The following is a 15,956-nucleotide window of genomic DNA, read 5'->3' as shown; positions in this document are numbered from 1 at the left end:
TGGAGCCATTTAGTGTCATTCTAGCCACAAGCAGCTTTATCCTTTTACACCCATGTAAGGTACAAGATATGCAAGGATGCAAGGGCAAGGAAGGTAATGTGAACGTGTATGACTGGCCAAGTTGGGGGTGGGGGCAAAATGGAGAGTGAATATTCTATCTAAAGAGAGCTGCTGCTGCTGCTACTCCTACAACACTAGCTTTGTCAAAATGATTATTACCATGCAGGGATCATGTAACCAGGTCGTCTGATGTTTTTTTTTTTCCTCCCAGAGCATGAGGGAAGAAATACCTATTATTGTACACATACAGTCTCCTAATCTTTTGCCAGTTATTTCAGATATTTTAAAATCACATTGTAAAAACCAAAGAAAACCATTTTCAATTATGATTTGTTTCATAAAAAACACTTATGTCTAAGAACATGGAATAGATGGTGATTTTTGTTATTTTTGCTCTCAGGACCCCTTTATGCTTATAAAAGTTATTGAGGACCTCAGAGCTTTTGTGTACATAAAATTTACTATTTTAGAAATTAAAACTGATAAAAGCTTAGGCTATTAATTCATATTAAAATATCAATCTATTATGTTTGAATAACATATTTTATGAAAAATACATTTTCTGAAACAAAATGGTGAGAAGAGTACATTGCTTTACATTCTTGCAAGTCTTGAATGTCTGCCATGTTAGAGGAGAACTAGAGTCTCCAATGTGCTTATGAAGGTTTGCATTCTATTGCGGTAAGTTGTTCTGGTTGAAGTTTGTGAAGAAAATCTGGCTTTACACAGATAATAATTTAGAAAAGGGAGGAGTATTTTAACTGATAATCAGATAATAATGGATATTCTTTTTAATGCTATACCCAAACTTAACAGTTGGTAATTTCTTAAAGATTAGTTGCGATGTGGAATTCGAAATCTCATCAGTTATTCTATAGTGGTATCAATGACCTTTTCATATTATGTTGCATTAAAATCCATTAATGTTTCTTGCTTTTTGAATGGATCTTTTACCCACGCATGATTTTGTAACACTGTGCATTGGTAATTTGAAAAGATTTCTTTTTAAATGCTTGAAGAATGTCTACTATAAGAAAAAGTTGAATTTGTTAATATCACCACTCATATACAAGCCTTTAAGTTTTGAGAAGATACCAAGTTCACAGTGGTAGAAACAGGTTTTTCAAAGTTTAGATTTTTACTTGAAAATTCCATACTAATTATTGTCAACAGATACATTTGTTTTCCTTAGAGCAACAGGCTCACTTTTTTTTCTCAGACAACATCTGCTAAATACTGAAGTCTGAATAATTCTAGTTTGTAGTTTGTTTTCCTTTTAAATAAAAATTGCATTCCTTGGGAAAAATCAGTTAAGCTGTAACTCATTTTGCACTAGTTATTAGCAACAGCATACTCTGGATATATCGCAGAAGTACTTTATATGTACTTACTATGTTAGAATTAAGCACAAATCAAGGTTTGAGATTTTATAAAGTTAGGTTTAATCTTTTCGTCAAGAACATAATTCTAAAAGAAACTGGCTTGGCTTCTGTTTAAAACAGTGAGTGTGTGTCTTTGTGACTAATACAATGAATTACACAACTTGGTGCTGCTGCCTTGATTTGTGCTAAGATGCAGCAGTTTCATTCAATATTGTTTTGCATCATGGGTGCAAATGTGACTACAAAAGGCAAATAATATCTGTGTATTATTATTTTTTTATTTGAGGACCTTCCTCCCTTTTTTCAGAGGGGCCCTGGGGACCCCAAGGATCAGTGGACCATATTTGAAGAACTGCTAGCAAGGCAGAAAGACCACTGGATTTAAGAGTTAGAAGACTTAAATTTTGAAGCCTGTGCACCATTCTCTCTTCTTATGATGTGCTTCATTTCCCAGAACTTCAGTGGTTTCATTTATAAAATACGTTGGGGGAAAAAAACCTTGTTTTTTGCTTTTTTGTTGCTTAAATTACAATTGATAAATTAGGAAAAGGTGAAGTGTAAGTTGTTGCTATTTTTAAATTAGTTTTGGCTGTAGCCCATTTGTTTTACTTTTCAGTCATGATACAGTAAACATTCTAGAAATTTTCAAATAAGGAATTTAATACAGGGGAGATTAGGTTCTTTAAAAAAATCACTGGAAGTACTGGAGGAAAGCTCTAGCTCAGCCTTCTGAAATGACTCCCACATCATTGCAGGACTGATCAGTTAGGGAAGCTGCTGCTTCTGTCACAGTTAGGAAAGCAGCCTGTAGGACTACTGAGTTCAAGAACATTCTTCTATAGCTGCAGCCCAGGAAACAGGAAGCCAGGATTAGGTAATTCCTACTGAGCTATGCCTGGAAATTGGAATGCAAAGTCTAGTTGCCATTTATATTCCATCTCTTGACATTCTTAAAGCTGGAAATTGGAGCCTGGAATACTACTGTGGAACAACTTAAATCTTTTCAATCACACTAGAGAAAACAGCCAAAGGCAACAGGATAATGGCTTTCCCCCATCACTCTGCCTTCCGTATCTCATGTTAGTGCATTCTAATGGATGAAGCCTAAATTTCATCCAAAACCCTAACTGCCAGTGAATAAGGAAGATAGTTTTTCTGTTTTTTTTTTTTTTTTTAATGTTTAGTTTCTATAGTTGAAGACAGTAAACTTAGGGGAATGAGATAATGGAATCTGACTGCTGATTAATCACATACCTAAACCCTGTTTTTCTGCTTCTCTGTGATTTTCAAATTGTTTCCACTTTTCATTATCCTTTCATTACTTACCTAAGTTCTAGCCATTTTAATGACCAAGATAGCTTTCATATTTATGAGGCATTCGATACCTTTTTTCCCTCGCTGCTTCATCAGTATTTATGCTCAGCTGTCCAGTTCTGGGTGACACTCATCTGCAGCTATGGTCTGGGTGGACTTGGATTTTGTAACCAGACTTATAAAACCTTTGGCCTGCTGTTGTCTGTAAAGTGATTCACGATTTCAATTACTATGCTAGATAAATCTTTCACATTTTACTTGCTTGAATTTTTGGGGGGGCTCTACTTAATATACTTTTGTGAGGTATTATACTCTCTAAAGACATTTTAAAAAGCACCACCACTTCCTTCCATGATCAGGTATTCTTTCTAATATTTTAAATCTTCTTACAAGCTACTATTTGGAGAACGTGTGGAGAAAAATAGAAGTAGACTCTGGAAAACATCAATATATATTACTTTTTTTCATTAAATATATAATATGCTTTTCTAGCATCTATGTAAAACCTTATAGCCATATGGTAAAATAAAGCCACCTTATCCTCCATCCTCTATCCTCTTTTTTTTTTTTTTTTTTCCCTCTTCTAAAGTTGTGTGATTACAAATAAAACATTTTTAATGTGTCTAAAATACACCAGCCTGGGCAACAAGCAAAACCTTGTATCTACAAAATATTAAAAAGAAAATTAGCCAAGTGGTGCATGCCTGTAGTCCTAGCTACTCTGGAGGTTGGGGTGGAAGGATCACTGGAGCTCAGGAGTTTGAGATTGCAGTGAGCTATGATCATACCACTGCCCTCTACCCTGGGTGACACAGTGAGACCCTGTCTCTAAAAAATAAAATACAAATAAGTAAAATGAAGGCAAAACATGTCCAAAATACAAATAAGCATAATCCCAACCGTGCAAAGATAATAACAGATAGTTTCTGTTTCTGATCGTATTGTTCTGATCATAATCACCTGTTATCACTTCCCTACTTAGCAGTATACTATGGTTTCCATCATTGTTTAAATGATAATGGGAGTATTTATCATTGGCATCGTCTGGGGGAAATTGACCAATATATATTGGGAAATTGGATTAAAAGTCATTTTTATTGAAGGTGGTATTAGTTGTAACCTTTATTCTTTGGAAAAAGAATTAATACTTAATAGCATCAAGGCCATTATTTTCTGTTAGAAGAGGGCTAGTTTCATTCACTTGTATATTTCTTCATTTTTGTGAAATGAGAATCTTATTTTAAATTAAAAGGACTGCATATTTATTAAATAATTCAGGTTGTGTAGAAGTATTTAAATAGAAAATAAAAGATTCTTATACTTCCTACTCCTATAACTTTTTTCCTCAGAGTTAACCACTGTTAATAGTTTGGAACATTCTTCCAGAATTTAGAAAATGTGTATGTAAATGTACATCTGTGGTCAGTTTCTGAAACATCAATTTTTGAGGGCAAATTGTTAATTACTGTAATTTGATAATGTCTAGATGGTAGTAGTATGGACAGAATGTAATGTGTATGTAGTTGGGTTAACTTCAGAAAGCAGAAATGTAAGTGTTTAATTGTATTGATTTCAGTTTTTGTTGATAAACTGTTCTCAGCAGTCTCTCTGCTTATTAGCTTTTAATAAGATACCTCGTAGTAAATATGGAGATTCTTCTGCAGTGAAATATATTTCTACTTACTGCTTTAGGTATATTTTATCAAAAAAATCATTGAGTTACTGAGTATAACCAGTTAAAAATGTGTTTGCATTTATTTTTAGATAGGCTTTTAGAAATACAAAATTAGTTGGTACTGACTGGTTTAAATAGTATTATTGGATATAACATCTCCATAATAAGAATTACTTTTCATTTTGTTTTACTTTTAATTTTGAGAAAGATAGTTTTGCTTTTCAGATGTGATTGATCTCACTGGAGATGATAAAGATGATCTTCAGAGAGCAATTGCCTTGAGTTTGGCCGAATCAAACAGGGCATTCAGGGAGACTGGAATAACTGATGAGGAACAAGCCATTAGCAGGTAAAAACATAATTTGTATAAAGCAGATATAAGCACTTTTAAAAACAGAAATCATTAATTGGGTTAAATTAATTTTAAGAGGTAATAAGATATACTTTGTTACTCTAAACTAGTAATATGCTTGTGTATTTTAAAATTTTATGTAACGAAAATCTTCATATTTAGTTTTGATTGCAATTGGGTTTACATTTTTAAGATTTTGGGTTGGTGTTATGAGGGATTACATTTAGGTACATATTTTAATATTTTTTTCATTTTTTTTCGTCCTCTAATCTTTTTTGGATGCACTGTTCAATTTAGAACAATTTATAGCAAGGGTTAGCATCCTTTTTCTGTAAAGGGCTAATAGTAAATATTTTTGGCTTTGTTGGCTATAGGGTTTCTGTTATAGCTATTCAGCTCTGGTGCCATAATGCAAAAGCAGCCATAGCTAATACATAATATAATGAGCTTGGCTGTATCCTAATAAATCTTGGTGTACAAAGGCAGCTAGTTGAATTTGTCCCCTCGGCTGTGGTTTGCCGACCTCTGGTCTATAGTATGATAATATGTTTATATATTTTTTTCAAATAAATGGGCAGGGCTCCAAGATGTGTGCTAGAATGCTGTTTTTAATTTAATAACTAAAACTTTTTAGTTTGAAACAGTTCGATTCATCTAAGGACTAAAAAATACATTTGGTTTTCATAATACCTCTAAAAATGGAGATACAATAATTTAATAAACCATTAAATTATAACTAACTGTAATCCTCCAAAGAACTATTTGAAGGCGGTGGTAACTCTATGTTACTGCAGAAGAAATTTAGCTTGCAAGAGGTTAAATGCTTTTTCCAAAGGCACACAGCTCAGATGCGTCTTACGACTTTAATGCTGTGTTCCTTTAACATAGTCCTTTGGTAACAGAATGTACCAAATTTCTCAGGTAATTTTTCTTGGCACAATATCAATAGGATATTTCTTTCCAAGTAATCAAAGATTACTATATGGTAGGAAATGTTTCAAAATGCTATATTTAGCAAAGGTATATAATTTTTTATCTTAGTGCAACTTTTTAATGTCTTTAAATGTTACTTTGGAAACTACTTTGTAAGACATTATATTATGTAAAGACTTAGTTAAAATCTATTGTCTGCTGGGTGCAGTGGCTCAAGCCTGTAATCCCAGCACTTTGGGAGGACAAGGCGGGCGGAACACGAGGTCAGGAGATCGAGACCATCCTGGCTTACATGGTCTCTACTAAAAATACAAAAAAATTAGCTGGGCGTGGTGGCAGCGCCTGTAGTCCCAGCTGTTCAGGAGGCTGAGGCAGGAGAATGAGATGAACCCGGGAGGCGGAGCTTGCAGGGAGCTGAGATTGCGCCATTGCACTCCAGCCTGAGTGACAGAGCGAGACTCCGTCTCAAAAAAAAAAAAAAAAAAATCTGTTGTCCCCCTCATTAGTTGTGGCTAATATTTATTGCCAGGAATTTTAAATGAAAACCAAAAAATACGTAGTTAGGCTTGTTTTCTGAAGCATTTGAGAAATTCTATGAATTGGGCCTTTTCTTTTTCTTTTTAAAATGTGTATTGCAATACATAATTGTCTTGAATAATTATAAAACTTGATAATACTTAAACTTTGAGAAATATTTTAAATACAAAACACATGAGTTGGATTTCATATGTAAGGGGCATGATTTTATGTGAAAAGGGTTATGAAAAGAATGTATACTTGATACAAATATTATTTTTAGAATTATACTTTTGTTTATATGAATTTATATGAGCATATGAATATAAAATGTGTGTGAGCTTATATACCCAATTAGTATCAGTAGTTCTATTATGTGTTTTCTAATTAAAACAACATGTACTAATTATATAGTAAAAGTAAGATAATATAAAAAGGGATGAAGGCCGTTCCTAATTTGATACTCAGTTCAATGTATATGTTATATTATTGTTTTGGATAGTTATTTTTATCCAAAATGGCAAAACAAAATCTCTTCAGATAATGCTTTTTTTCATTCTAGGTCTTTTGCATTTTAATATAATTTAAAAATAGTAAATATTTAGTAGATATTATTATTGTAGATGACATAGAGATTTGGCATAGTGTAACATGCCATAAAACTATACTCCCTAGAAGTAAAAGAGTCATATTAATTATGTGTAAATTCAATAACCCGTAATGAACAAATGGATGTTCAATGCAAAATATGCGTTTAATAAACTCATGTCGATCATGTTGTATTCGAAAAAGAGGATGTGGAGAGTTCTAGCTAAACATTATCAGAGATATATTTGCTCCTATGGGTTTATTAAGGTATAGAAATCTAAATTCAAAAGAGAAAATGATACATTTTAAAGGAAGACATTTATATATTATGCTAAAAGTAAATTAACTCCTTCTTTATTACTGAAGTTCATATAGGGAAAATCTTTGCAAATAAAATTCCAGAATCATTTGCTTATTATATTTTAGTAGACATAATTTAATGTGAAATTACACATTAGGATACTACATTGTGTATAATTAGATGAGATAAAGCCTACCGTTTTACATCTTAGAATCCTGTGTTTAGACATTTATATATTTCATGATAAAATTTTTTAAGTAGAACGTTTTCAAAGTATTTATATACTTTTTAGTGTCAGAATTGGATGTATTTATTATCTCTTGATTGTCACTTCCAGGACACAAGTGGAATATGGACAGTTGAAATTTGTTAATAAACTACATTGTGACTGGTTTGTGTCTATGGTATATTTCTTGTGAAAATGGCTTGCCTTATGAAATAACTTTGAAGTGCTTCATTAGAAGATAGTGCTAAGTTTTCTAGCTAAAATTGTTACAAAGAGCATGCACCTTCAACTATTTCAAGAAATGGTAGACTGCAGATTCTCTTTTTTCCTCATTACTTCTGTGTTTCAGCTAGTTATTTCTTATTATCTTCAGCCTGGAGTTGCCATTGGGGAAAGAAAGAAGGATCGTGTCCAGGAATAGTCAGGGTGGAATTCTGAATTATTAAAATAGGTCTGTATAACGCCTGCATTTTTTATCCTTATCATTACTGAGGAAGCAGTGTGAAAGGGAACTGCCTAAAGACGGTGTGTGAAACAGGAGTGGATGAGGGAGGCAGAGTTAGAAATCTTTTAAAATTGATCTTTAAGGAGGATTTCAGTGCTCAGTAATACCAGATACTTGTGGATGCTAAGGAGCATGAAGGGCCATCGAATAACCATCAGGGTGCATTATGTCAGATTATGGATGGCCTGGAAAAGTAAGAAATATGACACAGATTAGTTTCTGGGGCCACAAGGTTGTGGCTGTAGGTGACTGATGAACAGCGACAGTGCAACTTGAAAAAGTATCAGCAACAGTGAGGTACCACTGATATCCCCAGGAAGAGGGGTCAACTGGCCGATGTAATCAGTCTGTCCGGGTGGCAGGAGCCACACCCCATGCAGTCAGATACACAGGTCAGCTTTTGGTAGGAGTCACATGTCTGACAAGTTGTGGTAGCCTCTGTGTTAGAAACATCGAGTTCCTTAATGTGTACTCTGCATATGATTGCGGATGTGATTCCGTTTTGGGTATTACGATTGTGGCAGGGGTGGTGGTCTGGGTTGTGCAAGTTTGATCAAAAGCTTTATTCTGTTCATCTCATTGAAGAACACATTAGAGCATTCATCCATCACAGTGGCTAAAATTAAAAAGAGTGATGGGAAGTGATGTCAGCAAGATCACCGACTAGAGTTGCTTGGCTCTCATCCCCCTCGCGAAAAGGAACCAGAACAATAAATAAGTTTATTTTGTCTGGAGTGACTGAGGAAATGCACTGGAGAGCACCAGGAGAACGGCAAAGTCCCTGTGGAGCATGGAGTCAAGAATAGCTCCACAGGGAGGAGAGCAAAGTATCCTGTCTCTGCCATACTGTCTCCCCTGCCAGGATTGAATCAGAGCTGGGGGTTCTTCTTCTAGGAAGGAAGGTAAGCTGGGAATCATGAGAACTCATCACTGCCGCAGATGCCAGCAGTCACTGCTACAAGAGCGTTCCCCAGTCCTCACAGGTCCCAAGTCCAGCATAAACAGTTGCTGAAAGTACATGTGGCTGCATTCCCCCAGAGCAGGAACCTCTTTGACACTCTGCATCCCTGCAACCCGAGTAGCTGAGGGATGGCACAACTGTGAAACCAAGCCCACATCTGGAGTGCTTCTGACCTGGAGGCCAGTAGCCACTCTGTATCCCAGAGGCATTGCCTTCATTCCGCAAAGTTCACACAAGTGCCTCTAGCATTAATACTTTGGCTACTTGGAGCCTAGGCTCAAAGTTACTACTGGGGCCCTGATGCCTAAACCCACAAGGCTCCCTATTACCCAGGGAAGCAGGTGGGCCTGCATGGCAGGGCAGCCCCATGCAGCCACCAGGCTAGTGTACACCTGTCCCTGGCTCAGTAGCTGGCCTGGAGGTGGCCCCACCCCAAGGGAGAGAGTAGTGTACAGCCAGTGGGCCTGTGTGAACTTGCTCCCAGCTTGAACAGCTGGCCCAAAGGTTGTCTGCTTGTATCACTGGAGGATTCTGCACAGCTGCTGGGCCACAATTGCCTGCCTTTAGTCCAGTAGCTGGGTTGGAGGCATTCTACCCACAGCTCAACCCTACATCACCAGAGTCATGCACAGCCTCCAGACCTGCATGCATCCACCCCTGGCCTGATAGCCAGCCCAGCGGTAACCCTGCCATTCAGGAAAGACCATTGTACAACCTTTCTGGCCTGCTGCATCAGCATGTGCCTGGCCAGCAACCAGCCTGTTGCCCCCAACTCCAGAAAAACCATGCCACCACAGTCAGGGTCTCCTGCATACCAGGTCACTGAGATAATCACGGACATCGCAGGTGAGGATTCCAGCTGAATAATGTGTATGGAGACCTCACTACTGAGTCCACCCTGAACCAAAGCCAACACACCATTTCCAGTCAGCACCCTAGGACCCATCAACAGGAAAAAGCCTCTTCTTATGAAAACTGCTCATTAAAATTGGAAAAAGCAATTGTTCATTAGATGCACAGATACCAACATAGAGACAGAAGAATCATGAAAAAGCACGGAAACCTGTCACCTCCAAACCTGGTGTCCAAAGCTGGCACCACAATGCACCTTTAGTAACAGAATCGAAAGAAAAGAATATTTATGAAATGCATGAAAAATAATTCAAAATAATGACATTAAAGAAACTTCTGAATTGTAAGAGAATACAACAATTTAACGAAATTAATAAAAAAAAATTCATGAGCTGAGTGAGAAATTGAACAAAGATATTACAGAAAGGAACAAAACAGAAATCTTGGAGCTTGAGGAATTCAGTGAATGAAATTAAAAAAAAAATACAATTGAGAGCCACAGTAACAGACTAGAACAAGCAGAATAATGCATTTCTGAACTTGAAGACAGATCTTTTGAAATAACACAGTCAGAAGAAGAAGAAGAAAAAAGAATACCAAAGAATGAAGAAAGCCTGTAGGACTTACCAGACACCATTAAGCAAATCTATATTCATATTATGGGAGTGCCAGAGAAAGAAGTAGTGAAGAAAGGCATAGACCACCCATTTGGTTAAATAGATTGTCTGTGCCCTTCTTCACTTCTTGGAAGAAAGTATTGGGAAGTTATGGACAGCTAGGAATAAAAAGGTCCCCAATTAAATTCAACCCCCCAAAATCCTCTCAAAGGTACACAATTCTAAAAGCTGTAAGACAAAAACATTACATCACATATACGGGAATTCCCATTACACTGTCAGTACATTTCTCAGCAGAGACTGTAGTACAAGACAGGAGAGAGTGGGATGGCATATTCACAGTGCTGGAAAAAATAAATAAATAAATAAATAAACTGTCAGCAAAGAATATATCTGGCAGTGCTATCCTTAAGAAATGAAAAAGAAATAGAGACCTTCCAGACAAGCAAAGGTGACAGAATTCATCACCACTAGACTGGTCTTACAGAAACACAGGAAATAATAGGAAATGAAAGAATGATTAATATCTTGAAAATATGTGAAAATACAAAACTCATCAATATAGGTAAATTCATAATCATATTCAGAATACCCCAGTGCTATAATGGTGCTGTATAATTCCTTCAGTCCTCTAATATGAAGGTTTAAAGTTAAAAAGGTCAGAAACATCAACAGCTACAATTAGTGGCTAAGGAACACATGAAAGATAAAGATGTGACTGGGCGCGGTGGCTCACGCCTCTAATCCCAGCACTTTCGGAGGCTGAGGTGGGCGGATCATCTGAGGTCAGGAGTTTGAGACCAGCCTGATCAACATGAAAAAACCCAGTCTCTACTAAAAATACAAAATTAGCTGAGCATGGTGGTGCACGCCTATAATCCAAGCAACTTGGGTGTCTGAGACAGGAGTATCGCTTGAACCCGGGAGGCAGAGGTTGCGGTGAGCCAAGATCACGCTCTTGCACTCCAGCCTGGGCAACAAGAGCGAAACTCCGTTTCCAAAAAAAAAAAAAAAGATGTAAATTATAGCGATCAAAACACTAAACATGGCAGGGTAGGGGAGTGAGGGGAAAAAGTCTAGATTATTTTTGTGTGACCAAAGTTAAGTTGTTATTAGCTTAAAATAGCCTGTTGTGACTATAAGACTCTTTATGTTAGCTCCATGGTAACCACAAGAAAAATTATAGTAGATAGACAAACGAGAAAGGAAACAAAGCTTAGCATTATGGAAAACCACCAAACCACGGAAGTAAACAAGAGGGTAAGAATCAAACGAAGGATCTTCAAAATATTGAGAAAACAAAATAGCATGAGTAAATTATTACTTATCAATAGTAACCATGAATGTAAGTGGATTAAATTCCCCAATTAAAAAATACAGAGCAGCTAGATGGATTAAAAAAAAAGACCCAACTATATGTTGCCTACAAGAGACATACCTCATCATTAAATATAAACATAGACTGAAAGTGAAGGGATGGACAAAGATACCCCATGCAAATACAAACCAAAAGTGAGCAGAAGTAGCCATACTTGCACTAGATACAGTAGACTTGAAGTCAAAAACTGTGAGAAGAGACAAAGTCATTATGTAATAATAAAAGGATCAATTCGCCAAGAACAAAACTGTAAATAAATGAGCACTGAACACCAGAACATCCAAATACATAAAAGAAAATATTATTAGATTTAAAGGGGGAAATAGACTCCAATACAACAATATTAGGGACTTCAGCATCCACTTTTAACAATAGACAAATGATTTAGAAACATGAGACTTAAACTACACCGTGGACATTTACAGAACCTTAACAGCTGCAGAATACACATTCTTCTCAACTGTGCATGGAATATTCTCCAGTAAAGATCATATGTTAGAGATGGTATCAAGTATTTTACCGGACCACAACTGTATAAAACTAGAAATAACAACAAGAAAAACATTAGAAACCAACAAATACATGGAAGTTAATATGCACCTTAATAACCAATGGGTCAGTGAAGAAATTAAAAGGGTAATTAGAAAGTTCGCTGGGACAAAGGAGCATGGAAACACGTTATACCAAAACCTATGGGACACAGTGAAACCTGTTCTAAGTGGGAGGTTTATGGCAATAAATGCCTGCATCAGAAATGAAGAAAGATTTCTAATAAACAGCTTAACTGTGCAACTCAGAGAAACTTGAAAAGCAAGAACAAACTAAACCCAAAATTGGTAGGATGGAAATAATAAAGCTTAGAGCAGAAGTTAACAAATGGAGACTAAAAAAGCAATTCAAAAGATCAATGAAATTTTTTTGAGAAGATAAACAGAATTAACAAACCTTTAGACAAAGAAAAAAAAAACACTCAAATAAATAAAACCAGACATGAAAAATGAAACATTACTAATGTATCACAGAATTGGAGGATCACAGGAGACTATTATGAACAACTGTATACCAACAAATTCTAGAATATAGAAGAAATGGATAAATTCTTGAACACACAACCTACCAAGATTAAATTGAGGAGAAATGGAAAAAAAATAAGCAGACCACAATGAGTGAGAGAATTGAACTACTGAAGCCTGACATAAAAAAAAAAAAAGCCCAGTTTCTGATGGCTACATTGCTGAAGTCTATCAAACATTTAAAGAGCAACTAATATTAATTCTCAAACTATTCTGGAAAATTAGAGAGGAGGGAATACTTTCAGACTCATTTTATGAGGCCAGCATTACCCTGATTCAAAAACTAGACAAGGATACAACAAAAAGAAAACTACAGGCCACTATCCCTGATGAACCTAGATGCAGAAATTCTCAACAAGATTCTAGCAAGCCCAGTTCAACAGCATATTAAAAACGTCATCCACTGTGATCAGGGTTCATCCCAGAGATGCAGGGATGGTTCAACATACACAAATCAATAAATGTATGTATCATTTATTGTGATACAATTATTGATGTATAATTCATGATAAAACTCTCAAAATAGATAGAGAAAGTATGTACCTCAACACAATAAAGACCATAGTTGAGAAACCTACAGCTAGTAGTATGCTGAATAGGGAAAAAAATGAAAGCTTTTCCATTAAGATCAAGAACCTAACAAAGCTGCACACTTCCAGCAATCCTATTCAACATAGTAATGGAAGTATTTGAGCGGTTAGGCAGGAGAAGGAAATAAAAGACATCGAAATTGGAAAGGAGAAAGTAATCTGTTTTCAGATGATATGATCTTAAATATAGAAAACCCTAAAGAGTTGACCAGAAAACTGCTAGAACTCATAAATGAATTCAGTAAAGTTGTAGGACACAAAGTTAATGTACAAAAATCAGCACTTGTATATGCTAATTATGAGTTATTTGAAAAATTAAGAAAATTTCGTTTACAATAGCTACAAAAAATCAAGATACCCTAAGAATAAATTTAAAGAGAGAAAAGATCTCTACACTGAAAACTATAAAACATTGAGCAAAGAAATAGAAGACACAAACAAGTGGAAATACATCATATGTTCATGGATTAGAAGAATTAATATTGTTAAAGTGGCCATACTACCTAAAGTCATCTCCAGACTTACTGCAGTCCGTATCAAAATTCCAGTGACCCTTCAGAGAATTAGAAAAGACAATCCCGTAAATTCATATGGAACCACAAGAGAGCCCAAATAGCCAAAGCAAGCCTGACAAAAGGAACAAAAGCTAGAGGTGTCACTACCTGACTTCCGAATATACTGCTAGAATATAGTAAGCAAAACAATGACATTGGTGTAAAAAACAGACACATAGACCAGTGGAACAGAATAGCCCAGAAATGGACACACCTACAGCCAACTGATTTTTGACAAAAACTGTTACCTGGAGTAAATCTAAGAAATATACAAGAACGTCCATGAAGAAAATGATTAAACATCATTAAGACACATTAAAGAATACATAAATATTTTCAAACATACGCTGTTTCATGAATTGGAATACTGACCATCGTCAAACTGGTCAGTTCTTCTTAAATTGATTTATGGGTTTAGTTTGATCCCAATTAAAATACCCTTAGTTTTGTTTTTGCTTTTTTAGGAAATCAAATGAGATGTCTCCTCCCCCCCTTTTTTTTCTTTCTGGTTGATCTATATAGCTTAAAGTATATGCTTGTTTCTCAGTGAGTGTAATACTTCCCAAAAAGGGGCTTAGGTGAGCTATAAAGTGGGATATGTTCAGTATTACTGCTATAGGCAATTTAACAACACAAAATGATAAAATAATAACACCCTGTCTTCCCCCCAAAGAAAACCATTGTGTAATAAAATTTAATGGAAACATGAACATCTACCATATGTAAATGCTTTAAACATTTAGTGTAGTGTGTGGAAGGAAAAGAGGCAGCAAAACATTTTGTCATCTTTTTATATTGCTTAATACCAAGGTCATGACCAATTTTGAGAAGATAAAGCAAGGTGATAGGTCAGGCTGGTTTTTGGTTTGTGGCTTCTGAGTTTACCCTTCAAACATTTTGTTATAGGCTATTTCTGAGCTCTCTGAGATTTACCTATTTTTTTTTTTCCTCCACCAGCTGGTAATAACTGGATTTTAGCTATTACATGCCTTATACTTAAGAACTTGGGTGGTATCATTGGAAAGGCCGGGAAGGAACCCTTATGCAGGATTTTGCTTTATAAAAAGTTTGGATTTATGGTGCCAGTACTAGATTACAGAAGGGGATCAGGCGTAGCAATAGAGCAGTATTTGAGCTAGCGGTTGACTTTTACAATGAGTCAATCAGTAACCAAGAAGTAGCAGCATTTAATATCTTAATCATCCATTTACTTAAAAAACGTGTTTATCCCTCATTATATAATGTTCCCTCTAGCAGTAAAGCAAATTATTGTTTCTACTTTTCAGACACTGATTGGAGACACTGGTTAATATTTTTGGCACAGTGATAAGTGTGTTTATTAAGTTCTTTAGGAACCAAGAGGAGATGGTAGGAGGAAACCTACTGAGGCATGCTGTAAAATTCTGGTGATAAAATTTGTTTAAATTAAGAGGGTCATGAAATCATGGCATTCCCCTTTCACCTACATTCTTTTTTTTTGCACCATAATTCTACCATGTGGTTTGGTTAAGGTGTATTATGATAAACCTGTTTCTTAAAAACCCGTACTTTTGTTACAGTGAATGATGATATCTTCCATATGACTGAATTGAGCTACTTAGGGAATGGTTATTATTTTTAGATCGTAGGTGACTTTGAGGAGCAATGAGCCGTTACATGCATCTCTTGAACTTTAATCAAAGTTGTTACACTTTGTACCTCATTTGACCTCTGTAAAGAAAGTTGTATAGGAGTGCTGGGAAGATGTTGTCTTGGTTCATATCCTTAACTTTCTTGCCCTTCTAACTTCCTTTTTGGAATGGTGTGACAAATGGTTCAGGCATTACTTGCTCCTAGAAGTAAATTTGAGGCCACACATTCTTGCAAGTTCTGTGTGGGGAGAGAGAAGGCAAAGGAACTAAAAAGCTTACATTATCTCAATATATCAATGTGACGTTTCATTAAATATTTTATATGTAAACATACAAATCAAGTGGTGTGTATTTTTTGGTAGAGCAGAAGAGGGGCATAAAGGAATTGACTATACTTAAAACATTTCAGAAGACCTTCCTGGGGTTTAGTAATCTTAGCCCAGATCTG

The 15,956-nt window shown here is 35.8% G+C and overlaps 1 protein-coding gene across 9 annotated transcripts in view; it reads left to right on the top strand.

The window, feature by feature from the left end:
* USP25 (ubiquitin specific peptidase 25) overlaps positions 1 to 15,956 on the top strand; it is a 143,559-nt gene that overhangs the window by 42,697 nt on the left and 84,906 nt on the right. For all 9 annotated transcript variants that reach the window (XR_013414951.1, XM_015133106.3, XM_015133105.3 and 6 more), the window contains exon 4: positions 4,657 to 4,780. Coding sequence is in view for 5 of the 9 variants with exons in the window: in XM_015133106.3 (XP_014988592.3) it covers positions 4,657 to 4,780 (124 nt within the window). In the remaining 4 variants the exon portion in view is untranslated. The remainder of the gene's footprint in view (positions 1 to 4,656; positions 4,781 to 15,956) is intronic.

This window comes from Macaca mulatta, chromosome 3, assembly GCF_049350105.2.
Source record: "Macaca mulatta isolate MMU2019108-1 chromosome 3, T2T-MMU8v2.0, whole genome shotgun sequence".
Taxonomy (NCBI): Eukaryota; Metazoa; Chordata; class Mammalia; order Primates; family Cercopithecidae; genus Macaca; species Macaca mulatta.
Note: the sequence above shows the minus strand (reverse complement) of the source record. Positions and strands in the feature narration are given on the sequence as shown.